The sequence below is a fragment of the Pongo pygmaeus genome, chromosome 8, assembly GCF_028885625.2.
Source record: "Pongo pygmaeus isolate AG05252 chromosome 8, NHGRI_mPonPyg2-v2.0_pri, whole genome shotgun sequence".
NCBI classification, from domain to species: Eukaryota; Metazoa; Chordata; class Mammalia; order Primates; family Hominidae; genus Pongo; species Pongo pygmaeus.
The window spans coordinates 47,385,607-47,401,270 of record NC_072381.2 but is presented as its reverse complement, the minus strand read 5'-3'; the positions used below and the strand labels follow the sequence as shown (position 1 = coordinate 47,401,270).

Genomic DNA, 15,664 nt, shown 5'->3' with positions numbered 1-15,664 from the left:
AAATGGAGTGTGGCACTAGACACAAAGCCAGTGAGGAGTCAGTGAGTCAGGAGGCATGCAAAAGGAACCGTATCAGCTTGAAAAAATGCTTGAAACTCCAAGATTTCAAACAATCAATGATGAAGTTAGGAAACAGAAAAAATTTCAAGTATTTAATCGAAGACAAAAGAAGGAGTTTTGGCAAGAACCATATTTACTGTCCATTGCAAGACCACAGCACCACAGACTATGTTCTTTCAAAAAGCAACTGCTCCAGCTTTAGCACTGACTTCATAAGTGACAACTGTCCTGAAGGTGGGTAAGGCAAAGGATGTGAAAACAGCAGTGGGGGTGCGTCCTCCCAGGGCCAGCCAGCTCCTGCAACCTCGCTACCCCTGATGGAGGACATGCGGCTAGGACTGGGGCTGAGGCTTGGCTAGTGGCTGCTCGCCAGTGCCAGGTGGCCTCTGAGAGGCACCTGCCTGCCCAGGAGGGGTCTGGGGGAACCTGGCTGTGCTCCCAGTGCAGGCTGAGCGGTGCTGGCGGCTCCTTTCTCAACTGAATACCTCCCCAGATTTGTAAATTTACCCACTTAGTTAAAGTAGAAGTACTATGACTTGATTCCCACCCCAGAAACGCCTTATTCAGCCTGTTCTTGGTCTCCCCTGAGAGTTCCGCCCTGATCCGTTTTTTCCTCTACCATCCTAAGTTGCTGGGCAGTGTGGTAATTACACTTATTTTCACATCCTTTTAGAAAAACATAGTTGCAAAAATGCCTAAATGTAAACTGGATGCAAAGTCAGACATTTACAAATAAAAAGGTTCAGAGCAGACTTTGGTTTCGTTCAGACCAGAAATATTTTTAAAAAGCATCACAGAGAGGAAGGATAGTGCAGAGGGGACAGCGGTGCTAGAATCTAGTAAATGCATGGGAAATTCTACCATAGAGTTTGTTTTCAATCCATGTGGAAGGGAGGGCTCGAGGGAGGGGGGCATTATTACAGTCCACCAGCGGTGTCTCCTCCTCTGAGAGGCCGTCGTCATAAAGCAGGGAGTCAGACGGAGTGGACGCCGCAAGGTCCAAGTAGTCCTGGAAGACAGAGATGGCCGGTCACTCCAAGCCATGCGCCACGACTAGACACAACTCAGGCCTCCCGCCACCCTTAGGGCAGAGGCTCTGGCTGTGTCTCCACCTCGCACCAATCTCCTGGCCTCTCCAAGAGACCAGGGCCAGGCTGCGCTCAGCTCCCAGGACTCCTGGCTGGCCTGGTCCTGCTCTGAGGTCCCCATTGCTCCCTTGGGTGTTGTCTATTCTGTCTCTTCCCCTGGAAAGTCACCTCCCTGGGGACAGAAATGTGCTCCCTCAGTGTCTTATCTCCAGGGCCTGGAGGGCATCCCTGGGGGACGCCTCATCCAGCTGCCCCTGGCCCAACCCGGAGACGGGCGGCAGGGAACCAGCCCGCTGACAAACTCTTGGGCTCTGGGGGAGCCCACAGCAACCACATGCCAGGATGCAGCCCCAGCCTGCAGGATGTTTTCCAGCTTTCCCCAAGGACCCCTGCCATCTAGAACGTCATGTCAGGGCTGAGTTCTGAAATCTGACAGCGCTGTCAGGGTGCACAGGACCCTGCTACAGGCACGGGCTCCCCAGCACGAGGGGCCACTGGCATCTGCTCCTTTCAATGTCCAGCTTGAATGTGCACAGACGGGCCCAGCGTTTTCCTGGCTGTTTCTCAGCACTGTTCTAGGAAGGCCAGCACCAGTGATCACTTCTGTTTTGAACAACCCTGCATTCTCAGGACTTAGAGTTTTCATCCAAGCGAGACAGTGATGTGAAGGGTCCTAGGTCCTGCATCCCGCTATCCAAGTCTGAAGAAGTGACAACTCAGTAAATGTGCCAATGTTAAGACAAGGCCTGTGTGTAAACCCCGTGAGGGCAGGGCTGTGCTGGTCTTGTTTATTTGCATTCCCAGCCTCTGAGACACAGTATGGGTCCTAGCAGCTGCCTGATGAATACTGGTTGAAAATGTGTAGACCTCACAAACTGTACTTCCAGGCACACAGGCTGACTCTGGCCACCCCCCGATATGCTTTGTTTGGCCTACGTTCGGCTCTGGGAAATTTAAATGAATTGTTAACAATAAAAACTGGGAGACAACATAAACCTTGTAAAATTCAGAAGACCCGGCCCATTCCTGGCTCCTTTTTCTGCAGGCCACAGGTACTCCAGCAAGGAACCCTTTGGAGGGGGCTGGCTGTTTGCCACAGTCTCCACTGCTCCTTACGCACTGCCCTCCCCCTGCTGGACCCCCTTCTGGGCATCTGAATTTTGGGCACTTGCTTTAACTCAACTTTCTCATTTTCCATTATGGAAAACTATTTCTTTTTGGCTTTGGAATATTTTCCTCCCATGCCTGTCTGTAGAGAGCTCTTCCTAAATGTCAAGAATCTTGGTTTCTTCATGACTTGAAAAGAAGCCCAAGCGGCCTAGCCTGAAAAGGGTTCAATCTGCTGTCTGCACGCAGGGGAGAGCGTGACTGTCTCTCTCTGCACAGTCCCACTGTGGCCCCACACTGGGAACTCTGAGGGCTAAACTACTGCCCTGGGGTGAGGCTGGAGTCTCCCCATGCCACTTTCAGCTTGTGGGAATTGGCCCCAGGCACTCACTCTGCTCTTAACCATCATCTTCTCCAGGTCTTTGCTGATGTCTGCAAACACTGGCCTTTTGTCCGGCTCCTGCTTCCAGCATTGCAGCATCAGGCGGTACCTGGTGGGAAGAGCAGACAGGCCAATATGATCCAAGCAGGGCCAGGTCTCAGAAGGACAGCCCACCACAGCCACCGCACCCTGCCCTGCACCCTGGGCCCAGTGTGCTCTGTCTCCAACCCCAAAGCTATTTCTGCATCGCTGACATCTCTGATCCTTGTGGGACTGGGGCATGGCCTGTCTGCAGGATCCCAGCCCATGGGCCACTATGCTCAGGTCTCCCAGAGCTGTGGTCCAGAATCCTACAGGCTTCCCTTCCCTCCAAGGGAGATTCATTTTTACTTCCCTTGCAAAGACACTGGGTAAACAGCTCACTGGATACTATGCCTGCTCTGGCAGCTAAGTGAGAAGTGCCAGTCCTTAAAACTCTCAAGAAGGATGAATTGATTGAAGGCTTTTAGGTGTGGAGACAGACAAACAAGAACCTTTGGCAATCACACGTCTGTCCTGCACTGTCCTTGCTTGCCTGGGTGCCTAGGCAGACCACAGCACTCCAGCTGGTCACCAGCTGGGGGCTCAGGGAGGTGGTACCTGGCTTCTCGGCCCAGGATGCCCCCCTCCATGCCCCAGCAGTGTGCACACTCTGTGGAATGCATGTACCATGCATCTCTGCCTCTGGGCAGTCCTTTCTCATCTGTTCTCGGCCTGGTTTCTAAGACCATCTCCCCCGAGAGTGTAAAAGCTTCAACCTCTCAGGTTGCAGCCCAGGCTGCCCCTGCCTGGCTCTGCACCTCCACTCAGGCACCCCTTAACACGTGCCCCCTGGGCCATCTGGAATTACCAGCTCCTCCCCAAGTGTCCTGCTGGGACCGCTCTCAGCCCTCGAACTTGTATTGCACCAGTCTCTGCTCTCACTCATTTTTATAAGACCCCCTAGGAAGCCCACCAGCCCTCAGCGGGGTAGGACCCCCAGCATCTACTGCCACACCCAAGGATGGCTCTCTAACCTCTGCCCTGCCCACTCCCCACCCCCCCACTTCTCCTGGTTTCTCCTGGGGCTGCTCTGGATGGGGAAGGAATGCACACAGATGTCCCCTCCCCTTCCCAAGTGAGGCTGGGCCAAAGCCAGTCCCCACTCACATCTCCTCGCTGCAGTTGTCTGGCCTCTCCATCCGGTGGCCGGTCTTCAGAAGGTTGAAGAGCCGCTCAGGAGGAATCCCAGGATAGGGGTTTCCCCCTAGGGTCACGATCTCCCACAGCAGGACACCAAAAGACCATCTGCAGAGAGTGAAAGGACCAGTGAGTGGCTCCACCTGGCCCTCACAGCACCCTCTGGGGGGCCCAGATATCCACCCCCGCCACCAAGCACCTGCTGACCCTGTCGGCTCCAAGCACAGATGCTCACAGATGTCAGCCTGGGTCTGGCTGCTCAGATGGATGTAGCATGAAGGTGGGGAAGGGCTGCCTGCCTGCCTGGCCCCTACTCCATGCAGCTGAAGTCCCTGCCCAAGCCACTCCCATCAGAGCAGCCACACGCACAAGGGACACATGAGACTTAAGATGAATTCATGATTAATGAGTTAATGATACATTAATTAATGTCATGAATTAATCTTAATCATTCTTAAGATTCTCACACTTAAAGCGGTGAGAATGCAGACCACCAGACTCAGAGTGCCTTGTATAGTTCTTTTACCATTTCTATGTGCTTGGAAAATTTCATAAAATCTTAGAAGGAAAAAAAGCTATAGAAAAACATTTTAACTGTGAAGGAAAACTTGCTTTGCAATGGGAATAAAATCATATCACAAAACAGCATCGCATGAGCCCATTTAGGGCAATAAAAAGTATACATGTGCACACCACAGAGCACACCAGAGGGCAGCCAGAGGTCACTGGGCAGTGTGGTCCAGTGACATTCAGTCTCTTCTTTATGCTTGTCTCTGCCTTTTCCAACTAGCCTACAGTCAGCTTATGTAATCGGAAAGCTGTTGTCCAATTGTTTATTCACAGCCCACTGTATTTAAGATGCACATGTTGGCCAGGCGTGGTGGCTCACGCCTGTAATCCCAGCACTTTGGGAGGCTAAGGTGGGCGGATCATTTGAGGTCAGGATTCAAGACCAGTGTGACCAACATGGTGAAACCCTGTCCCTACTAAAAAATACAAAAAAATGAGCCAGGCGAAGTGGCGCGTGCCTGTAATCCCAGCTATTCAGGAGGCTGAGGCACAGGAATCGCTTGAACCCAGGAGGTGGAGGTTGCAGTGAGCCAGGATTGCGCCACTGCTCTCCAACCTGGGTGACAGAGTGGAGATCCTATCCCCTCCCCCCGAAAAAAAAGAGATGCACATCACACCTCTGCTGACTGTAGAACACTTTAGAGGCAAGATCCTGTGTTTTAAAAGTGATCAGCTCTTGTCATTGGACCTGGAAGAATGAGATTTTGGCTTCCACCTTTGAGCAGTTTGGGGCACACCAATCTATAAACTCACATAAGGCCATCTTCAGGTGGAGTCCCCAGGCTCCACTTGTGGGTGGGGGCAAGTCACTGGGTGCTCTGCCTGAGCCCAAAGCCCTACTCAGGACCACAGGAGGGTAACTGCTGGGCTGGGCCTGAGTCACCAAGGGACCCAGAGGGAGGCATGGGGCTGTCAAGGGCGGGGGAGGCTGGGTTACTGGCCACCTGCTCTGCTCTCATGCTCCACCGGAGCTTTCAGAACTGCAGCCCGGCCTGGCCCAGCCATTTGCCTCATGAATACATCATGAAGGCCCCTCAGTGAGGGGGTCATTGAGGAGGGCTGGCACTGCAGACAGGTGCTCAGGGCCAGTGCAATTCCCTGGCCAAGCTGCATAGACGGGCATTGTGGCCCCACTACACGTATAAGGGTGTTTCTGTAACCTCCACCCCAAGAGAGCAACACCCACACTTACACATCACTTTGGGTGGTGTAGATATGATCAAAAAGGGACTCAATTGCCATCCATTTAACTGGAATCCGACCCTAAAGAGGGGATGGAATAAAGACATTGAAGTTACTCTAACTCTCTAGGAAGGAGGGGTGAAGGAGAAGGCCAGGCCCTATCCCTGAGCTTTCAGTAACCAGAGGAGTGCTGTAGACACTCCTGGGTACAGAGCTGGCCACACACATCTTTGAAAGGGCTGGAGCTCCAGCCTGAACCTCCTGGGGATTGCTGAGATGCTGGTGGGAGTCAGCCGCCCGCCCACAGCCACACAGGGCCAGCTTGTCACATGCCACAGGCCTGCTGGTGGTGCAGAGCAGTGCTTCCCTATGCATGGGCCTGGAACTCCCCCAGCAAGATCTCTCCTGGGGTTCTGAGGGCCAATGTGTTTGGGAAACCAACATCTAGTGTTTCCATGTTGGGCACTTTGCCAGCACCTACCACACTGAAGGAGCCTTGAGGGAAGGGATTTGTCTGTGTGCCTTGGGGGAGGCTGTTTTTTCTCTCTTACTGTATTGCAGGGTGCTTTTAGCATCTCTGAATGAGTGCCCCCAGCCCCCTACATCCCTCATCAGTGCTGGGGTCTGACCTAACAAATCCTTTCCAGGGTGACTTGAGAAACACCTTCTCCACAGACAAGCCTGAAGGTGCAAGTCCATTTTTAAAATGTGTGCCTTGGGTTGTAACACAACATTACTGTCACTTCTTTTACTAAAACACATTAGGGATTTATGTCCTTAGTGCAGTGTGGCTGTCTTGGCAGCAGTGTGCGACAGTGCAGCCTGCACGCCTTGTATAGGAATGCCTTCAGCTTCTCTCCCTGGAGGACCAGTGCATCAACAGGAAGGCTCTGTCCACACCCTCCACAGGGCAGGGGCCAGCCCCTACCACTTCCCCCCACAGCAGTTCTGAGATCTGCTGTCACAAGGGAAACCCCAGAAGAAATGGAACAGCTCACAACCCCTGGCAACACAAATGGCTTCTCCAGACCCCTCAGAGCAAAGCTGAATCATAGGAAGTTGCCTTTTGTGGTTTTTTTTTTTTTTTTCTTCTTCTTCTTTTTTGAGCAGAGTCTGCTCTGAACGTCTGGGCGGCATGGCCTTTGAGCAGCCCCCTGAACTTGCCCTGCCTGGGCTGCCACTGGGAGGCTGCAGGAGAGGGGCTGACATGGGCAGAAAAACTAAGAGGGCCAAGGCAGTTGTCCCGGGACTAGGACCATGGTAGGGAACCAGGTGTCCCCAAGGGTGCCCACTGCCTGTTTCATAGACTTGGACAAAGCTGGGCTGCGTTTCTGGATCCTGTCCAGGGGGTTCCTATGCCTCTAAACTCACCCAGCCCAGCGTCCAAGGCCCCTGTGCGGGAGAAGCCTCACTTGTAAAGCAGTTCATTCCTTTCTACAAAGAACGACGATCCTGCTAATTTCATCCCACCCTTCTTTGAGAAAAGAGCTAAGGTCATATCAGAACGGTGACCTTTATTCTGCAGAAGAGAACTGTTAGTTCTGCAGCATGAGGTGGCCTCTGAAAAGTGCGGCAAGGGCCTCGGGTCAGTGTGCTGCAGGGGAGGGGTGCCCTGGAGGCCCTGGAGGAGAAGGACATGGCAGAGGCTGAGCGGAGTTCTAATTGGGTCCTTGGGGACCCAGGGTCAGAAAGATTTGGGGTGAGGACTATAAAAAGCTTAGAGCTCCACTAATCTTCAGTATCTTTCCTAGGCGTCCCAAGGGCACTGCCTGCCCCGTGGTGCACCTGGGATCCCTGGGACCCCCGCCTCATCCCCGGGACTGGGCACCTTGCTCCTCTTCACGTAGGAATCCTCTTCATAAACATCTCGGGACAAGCCGAAATCCGAAATCTTCATCTTCCGCCCCTCAGCTACCAGGATGTTTCTGGCTGCCAAGTCCCGATGAACGAGCTGTGAGGAAAAAATGCACGAGTCGTCAGGCCATGGCCAGGCAGCAGCGGTCACTGGCTCAGCCTGGTGGGACCAGCAGAGGGGTGGTGTGTGGCCCGGGTAGCGGCCTGGTGAGACCTGGGCCGGGGGTGTGGCATGGCAGGGGCGTGGTGAGCCATAGCATGGCATGCCATGGCAGGGGCGTGGTGGGCTAGAGTGTGGCATGGTGGGGGAGTGGCAGGCCAGGGTGTGGGTGGCAGGGGCGTGGCGGGCTACAGCGTGGCATGGCGGGGGCATGGCAGGCCAGGATGTGGGTGGCAGGGGCGTGGTGGGTCAGGGTGTGGCCTGGCCGGGGCTGGCTGGGTGCAGAGCCATATGCACGCACCTTCATCTCGGCCAGATACTGCATCCCCCGTGAGATCTGCCAGGCAAATGAGATGAGGTCGCCCATGGTGAGGGCCCGCTCGTCCGGGTGGTCCAGGGAGCTGGAGTTGCGGCTGCCTCCGCTGCCCAGGTAGCCAGGCCCCACTTTGCGGCTCTCGCGGAGGAAGCCCCGCAGGGAGCCGTATTTGGCGTACTCCACGATGAGGAGGAGCGGGCCTGGGGGCGGAGAGAGGGGGCCCTGGGTGTGTGGGTCAGGCAGCTCGGGTCTTCCAGGAGCCAGGGGTGGGAGGCCGCAGGGCCCCCAGGCCCGGCCACCCAGTGAGTAAGGGGGTGGACACAGCCCTGCCTCAGGCAGCACCGCTGCAGCTCTGTGGAGAGCGGAGACCTCGAAGTCTCAGCTCTCTCTTGAACCACTTGCTCTCTGCCTCCTGCTGCTCGTGTGGGTGCCTCCTTCTCAAGGTGCCTGAGGCAGGCGACACTGCCCTGGGAGGCACCCCTCCCTGATGCTAGGACTCCATGCCTTTTTGCCTCCTGGGTCCTGCCCTAGTGCAGGCTGGGGATGCTGATGGAGGCAGAGGCCTGCGCAGATGCAAGGGTTCCTGCCTGGCGCTGGGCTCTGCATGCAGCCTGCTCCCTGTTCCCGCCTGTCCTGCCCCAGGCCCAGCCTCCAACTCTACTGGTGCCGACCAGAGTGCCTGCTGTGCCCTCCCGGTGTTTCCCTATCCCTCTCACACACACCCACACACACATGCTGGGAAGCCCCTGAGCAGCACGGTGGTTTGGAAAACCAATAAACCAGGCTGGTCTCCTGGGTCTTTATCTGAGAAATGGTGACAATGCTCCTGCCATGCAGGGCGGGGCTGGGGTCACCTGAGGTCACAGCACACCTGGTGCCCTGTGGTACCCAGGGTACGCTAGTACCCAGGACGCACTGTCCATTCCTAGAGCTCCCTGCCCTGCGGGCCCAGCCCCAAACTGGGTGAGAACAAATGGCGATGTCACACCAGAGACCTCTGAGTAGCCCTGTGGGCCCAGGGAGTGCCGCTAGCACGGGGCCCCTCTGATGGAAAGTGACCATTCAGCCCGTGGACTCAGCTAGACACAAGCTCCAGGCTGGGGCCTGAGCCAGGCTTCCAGAAAGAGGGAGAACAGGAAACAGGGCAGGACCAGTCGGAAAAGGGAGAAAGAGGGAGAACAGGGCTGTATGGAGCCCCCAGCCTTGGTGCAGTGGCTGCCCACCTCACCCTGCAGCTGGCCTTACCATCCTGGCTGCAGGCCCCATACAATTTGATGACATGTGGGTGGTTGACCTGCTTCAGGAGGTTGAACTCTGACAGCAGGTCTCGCAGCTCACTCGGGGAGGCGTTCTCTGAAATGCAGCACAGAGCAGGTTGCAAACGATCCCTCCTGGAAGCCCCTTCCATGACCATACCGGGTCAGGATGGACCTGCATCGCCTTGCCCAAGTTCAGACAGAGAGGCCTACAAAGACGATGCTGCTTGAGGCTTCTCCCAGCCTTTGGGGTCAGTGGACAGGGGCCTCATCCACCCTGAGGAAGAAGCGCCCTGAGGAGCCAGCATCCGCACATGCCGGATCTTTCCCCAGAGTGTCCCAGGGCTGGGCCACCTGTGTATGTGGCATTATGTTCCTGTAGTCACTGTCTTTAGAAGACAATGGTCCACAGAAATTCCCCGCATTAATCCTTCTGGAAAGGTGAGGGGTACCCACACACCCACTTGTGGGGAGAGGCCCTGGAGAAGGTGGAGAGCCATGAAGGAGGTCCACACACCGCGACCAGGCTCCCCATTTCCCGCTCCTGTCTGAGATGGCCAGCCTGGAGCCCAGGCATCTCCCGTGCTGCTGATGTATCCATCACACACACGTCAGCAGCTCACACTCCGTTAGTTACCAAGAAGACCCACATTAGCACCTGAGATAAAGCAATGTTACCAGTGCACTGCACACCTGACATTCTGGCTTATTCTTAATGAACAGCATGACTCCCCAGAGAGTCTAACTGTAGAGGCATGATGGAAAGAGGATGAGGCACCACAGGGATCACCTGCCCAGCACACGTGTCCCGATGGTGGCCAGAGCTGTGCTGGAATGCCCAGCAGGTGCCTGGGCCTGAAGGTATTCCAAGAGTCAGAACACATGGCTAAGCCATCCCTCCCAGGTCAGCTGTTCCACTGCCCAGCTGTGCTGTGCCACCTCCTCTGTCCTGAAGGGTTGTCTGGAAGGGAGAGGACAGTTGGGAGTTGGGGCCCCAGGACCCCTTGGACCAGGTGTGGGTGGCCTGGGGCTGTGCATGGCTGCAATGGAAATCCAAGGGTCTCCCTGTGCCCCTGGAGAGTCCGGGGTTTTCACCCTTGGAGGTGAACCCAGTCTGGGGCTGGGTAGGCATCTGGAAGCACCCTTTGCTGTGCAGCCCCCGACTACTGCAGATAATTGTTATGTACACCAACCACTCTCCCTCACCGCCATTCAGCCTGGCTGTCCACAGGGCTGGGGCCTGGCCACAGAAGAGGGGGCCACTCAGTGCAGTCGCATGCCTGTGTGGGTAGGTGCATGTGCCCATCGAGAGCCAAACTTGTGGCATGACTGGGCATGCAGGCGAGACAGGCCCATGGGGGTCTCTTGAGATTGAGGGCCAGTCCTTACTGGTGGTCTCTTCACCAGGACCCTAGGAGACACTGGGCTGAGAGGAATGAATGGGGCAGACTGGAGTGAAGACAGCTGTCAGCTCAAAATCAAAGGGCTTTTTAAATGTTTAAAGCTTAGATCTTCAGTGGCACTGGCACAGCAGCACCTCTAGAGCCTTCCAGGGAGAGCAAAGTCCTCGCTCTGCTTCTGTAGGCCCAAGTGGCCCATGGTAGGGGTCCCCCAACTGCAGCCGCTCTAGAACAGCAATGGGGGCTTTTCAGGGTCCCATGCTGGGCAGGAGGGGCCTCACCCGCCCCCCGCCCTGGAGACTACCCCAGGGGCACTGTGCCTGTGCCTGGCAGGTACCTTTCAGCATCTTCACGGCCACCGTGGTGTACCCTGCTCTGCCTTTCAGACGGAAGGCCGTTGCCTTGACCACTTTTCCAAATTCGCCTTCTCCTAGAGTTTTTCCAAGAACCAAGTTCTTCCGAGGGAATTCCCACTTTGGATCCTCCTATGTCGGAAATGAGGGAAGGGGGAGAAGAGGGGAGAAAAGTGTGAGGATGACAGGGGAGGAAGAAGGCAAGACCCTTAAAGGAGGCCCCATGGACAAGTTCCAATGTGCAGAGAACCGGCTGTCATCTGAGCCAGCGGCAACGCTGCCTGTCTCTGCCCAGGGCAGGACCCCACAGCCAGGCCCCTGCAAGCTGCTACATGACAGATGTGGTCACAGCATGGCTTGGACTCAGTACTCCGACCCTCTCTGGTTCCTGGTCTACTGTCTCCCCTGACCCCTGCCCCAGGACTAAATGAGCACCAGGCCCAGCCCAGGACCTCTGGCTACAGTGGAAGTGTCCAGGGCAACTTCTCTACATAGCCACCCCTGCAAAGAAAGGTGCCACCATGTTCCGCCTCAAAGTGTGGAAGCACTGCTCCTCCAGGGCTGCCACTGGCCCTCACGCACCCGCTCACCCTGCCTGCTGGCACCACCACCCTGCCCTCCCACCAAAGTTCTATCCACACATTGGGCCCACTTGGGACTGCTCCGGATGCCTTCCCAGACCCCCACCCTGGCCCCCAGTACTTGAACTCCGACCAGGGAGGCCAAAGCCTGCCACGATCCAGGAACCCTCCCTTGATGTGCCAGCTCTGGGCATCCGTCACCCCAGGTCTCCTGCTCCTGGGCTGTCCTGGTTTGGCCCCACGTTCCCTGGGAACCCACAGTCAAGGTCAGTGTCGACATTGCCATGGCTTCCCTGCTGCTGTCACCTCCACAGCTGGCACTGGAAACCCGTTTACCACACTCCAGAGACTGCAGTAAGCACATGAGGGCGACATTAACCTGATCCTCTCAAATATTGAGGTTGAGTCACGGGTCCAAGACCTGGTGCTGATGAGTGTGACTCTGGAGCTGACTGGGGTTAGGATGGTGGTCTCTACCAGCAGCAGCCCAGACCAGTGTGGCCTTCCTGGGCAGCCTCACACAAACCTGCCGGGTTTATGAAGGACTCTGGTGGCTCATCCTAGAGCCCTGCCATGAGGCTAAGCTGCAGCCAGGCCAGGATGGGGACCACCAACTAGGAAAGCTGGCGGGGAAGCAGCAGTGGCCACATCTGGGAAGGCCTCCTTGGCCCACACCCTTACCGAGGACTGGGTGTTGCCTGAACGGAGGCTCCAGGGCCGAGGCCTCAGGCTGAGCTGCACTGTGGGATGTGGCCCCTCCAAGGAATCCCAGGCCACCTCCCAGCCTGAGATGGGAACTGCCAGGCCCTGTGGCCACTGGGTGCTCAGCTTCCTCCCTGGAGGCTCCTGCCGAGGAGCTATTCACGCCACCATAAGCTGCGTGGCTCACCGTTCACTCACACCCTTGGCTCTGAGCCTCTGTTACTCCCAGAACTGGGCTTGGCTTCCAGCGCCCTGGACAGTGCTAGTAGGGACACTGAAGGGGCAGGCCACCACCAGAAGAGGGCAGAGGCACCACAGAGCAGTCCCGGCCGGGACAAGGAGGCTCCACGACACTCGGCACAGCCTGGAGGCTCTGAGTAGCACACGCAGACCTGCAGGCCAGGCTCCCCAGAGAGGCACCCCCCTCTGACTTCAGTGCCCCTCCATCCACACTGCTGCTCCCCTGCCCGATGCTGCGGCCCTGACCACTGCCTCTCACCTGGATGGGAACAGCACCTCATCATAGTCCCACCCCACAGACTGTCCCCACACAGCGCCCTACGGAAATGGGGGCAGAATACGGGCCTCGTCTGCCCAGTGTTGGCAGCCCCTCATGGGATGGCCTGCATCTCCCCAGCTGGCCTCCCTCCCTGGAAGGCAGCTGGGGAGGGCAGGGGATCTTCCCTGTCCCGTGGGGACCCTCACCGGGATCTTGAAGGCATCCACGGAGACCTGGTTCTCCATGGAGTCCAGTGAGGGTCGGCGGGCACCGGAAGAGGAGTAGCTGACCGGGAAGGCCTGGGCGGGCCTCCGGAAGGTCATCTCAGCTGAGGGGATGGGTGGCTTGTGGGCAAACTTGTGGTAGCGGTGGATGCAGAAGGCAGACAGCAGCACCGAGACGATGAAGGAGAAGAGGACGGCGGCCGCGATCACCGTGCGGCACAGCTCGTCGCACAGTGGATCTGTGGGTGGGGGCGGTGTGAGGCTCGGCACCGCCAGAGGCTTGGCACCACTGGGTACAGGCTGCGCATGCTCTGCCTCACGGCTCTCCAGCCCACCGTGTCCGCGCCAGCGGGGAAGTGGCCGTAGAGGTCTGAGAACACCCCATCGAGCATGGGTACTGCCATTTACTGCCCCCTCCTAGACCACTATTGCCCTCTTACAGATGGAGACAGAGGCTCAGAGAGGCTGAGCAGCCTGCCAAGGTCACACAGCAGAGGCTATGCTCACTACACCAGCTGGCACTGGAGGGCTGGCAGGGGAGGTCAAAATTTTCCTCTGTTACAAATGTCTTTGGCATTTTCTTTATGAAAATGCTAAGTGGCTAGGGACGTAGGGCTATATAATACCAGAAAACTCAATGACAGAAACGTGTCCCTGTGCCCAGGCAGAACAGCACCCCTGAGTGTAGTCAGTGTGGCTGTGCCACCCACCATACCTGCTGACCTTGAAATGTGTTCCTGGGTGGGTCCCAGCTGCATGGTCACAGGGACAGTGACTCGTCAGGCTGACAAGTTGTTTGGTGGAAGAACTGCTTTTCTGGCCTGTCCATCATAGAACTTACGGCCAGAAGACACTTTACAGGGGCCCTGGCCCCTCTCCTGGGTGGAGTAACAGAGGCCCAGAGGGAGGGAGGGAGGGAAGTCTCATGGGGCCCACTCACCTCCCAGCAATTTCCTCCCTTGTTGGGACCTCAGATGTGCTGTTGAGGCCTCCATGGGGCTGGGAGGTGGTGGTGGTCCCGGCCGCCGCCCACTCACCCTGGATGTCTTCGGGCTCGCAGAAGCACTTCTCTTCCTCAGGGAAGCAGTTGCAGGTGCCATAGCCAGCTTTAATTCCCCGGGGCTCCCCGGGCTCGTGGCCCCCGACAATGCTGCCCCCTGAGGGCAGACGTAGCCCACTCAGCCTTCTGGGGCGCCTGACCACCCTAGGCCCCCATATTTCGAGGGCAGGGTCCCAAGGAGCCCCCTCCCCAACTGATGTCACAAGCATAGGCCCAGGGAGGCCAGGGGCCCAGCAGCTTGGCTTAGCTGGGCAGGGCTCAGTCACAGTGCCTTTCTGAAGCCATGGGTGAAGCCAGGCCCCCTCCTAACATTTCATCTGAACAAAGGACTCTGCCTCCAAAACTGGAGCCTGGTGGCCTGACCTGCACATTGCAGTGTCCCTTGTCTGGCTCAGGGCCGCACTTTCCCTGTCAATGTCCTTACTGACCATTCTCTGCTTCTGAAATCTGTGTGTGCCGACTTCTGGGACCTCAGCAGGGGCCTGGACAGTCTGTGGGTCCCTGCCTTCCCCCTGTCCCTGACCCCACCTGCTCCCTCCCCATGGCTAGGGTGACGCTGAAATGCACAGGAGGCTCAGCTTGATGCATAAAACTGACAACCCTGGCAACTCTGGCTGAAGTGCCTGTGGGATCCAGGTTTCCCCTACTACCTCCTACCTATTCCCATGCCCTGATTAAACCCTGCTTACGGAGGCAGTCCTGAGGGCAAATGTTGATGTCTTGGGTCTCCACAACATCGCAGTGGCCGTCGGGGCAGGTCTTGGTGCTGGGAGAGCAGGTGGAGAAGTTCCTGGTGATCCCTGCACAGGACACACAGCAGGCTGTCACCCATGTGGGAGCCCCGCCACATGCCCACACCACCTCCTAGGCAGATCCTGCCCCTCTAGGGAGGAGCAATTGGAGGCCTGAGTAGGGAAACACCACATACAGAGCCTTGCCAGCGGAAGCATCCTGGGGAGCCATGGCTTATGGGAGAGGAGGTATGGGGGGTTCCTCACACAGGTGGCCCTTACAGCAAAGAGGCCGGGACCCTCTCAGGGCTGCATGGTGAGGGCCCCTCATGGTGGTGGGCACACCCAGGCTGGCCTCTGGCTGATGCAGACAATGAGTCCCCTGCCCACACCACATCCCCTGGCCGAGGACCTCCCAGAAAAGGCCATTCTGTCCCCAGCACATCCCAATTTTGGTTCAGACCTTCGCAAGTCCAGAGTGAATCTGGCCTGGGGACCACTGTACTCACAAGCCCTCTCCCAAGCCCTGCACTGCTGCCCGCTATGCTGGCATCGAGAGCCACATGGGGGATGAGGTGCCAGAAGCAGACCTGGAGCAGGGAGAGCCACCCCAGGCTGGCAAGGCCCCAGGACCCCGTTTCCACCGGTGCCGTCACCCCTGCAGGCCTCCCTCGGGCGTTTCCAGAGCCTACCTTTGCCATCTCCTTGCCTCCACTCACATCTGCCTGTTGGGGAGCCCAGGCCGCCACACTCCTCACACTCCGGCCGTCTCTTGCTGACTGCACAGGACAGGGGGCAGCCCGCCTCCTCGGCCACATCTGCAGGTGGCAGACAAGCAGGGTCACAGGGGGCTGGCCTGGGCCCAGTGTCCAGCTAGTGCCCAAGGACAGGGAACAGCACCAGCTGAGCTGCCCACGGATG

General features: G+C 57.2%; 1 protein-coding gene across 1 annotated transcript in view; it reads right to left on the bottom strand.

Moving 5' to 3' along the window:
• RET (ret proto-oncogene) overlaps positions 1-15,664 on the bottom strand; it is a 53,292-nt gene that overhangs the window by 2,705 nt on the left and 34,923 nt on the right. Inside the window, exons 8-19 of the mRNA XM_054503928.1 lie at positions 15,436-15,561; positions 14,702-14,812; positions 13,990-14,109; positions 12,935-13,191; positions 10,931-11,078; positions 9,183-9,290; positions 7,923-8,137; positions 7,436-7,558; positions 5,618-5,688; positions 3,826-3,963; positions 2,647-2,746; positions 922-1,069 (exon numbers count right to left, since the gene is read on the bottom strand). Of these exons, the coding sequence (XP_054359903.1) occupies positions 922-1,069; positions 2,647-2,746; positions 3,826-3,963; positions 5,618-5,688; positions 7,436-7,558; positions 7,923-8,137; positions 9,183-9,290; positions 10,931-11,078; positions 12,935-13,191; positions 13,990-14,109; positions 14,702-14,812; positions 15,436-15,561 (1,665 nt within the window). The remainder of the gene's footprint in view (positions 1-921; positions 1,070-2,646; positions 2,747-3,825; positions 3,964-5,617; positions 5,689-7,435; positions 7,559-7,922; positions 8,138-9,182; positions 9,291-10,930; positions 11,079-12,934; positions 13,192-13,989; positions 14,110-14,701; positions 14,813-15,435; positions 15,562-15,664) is intronic.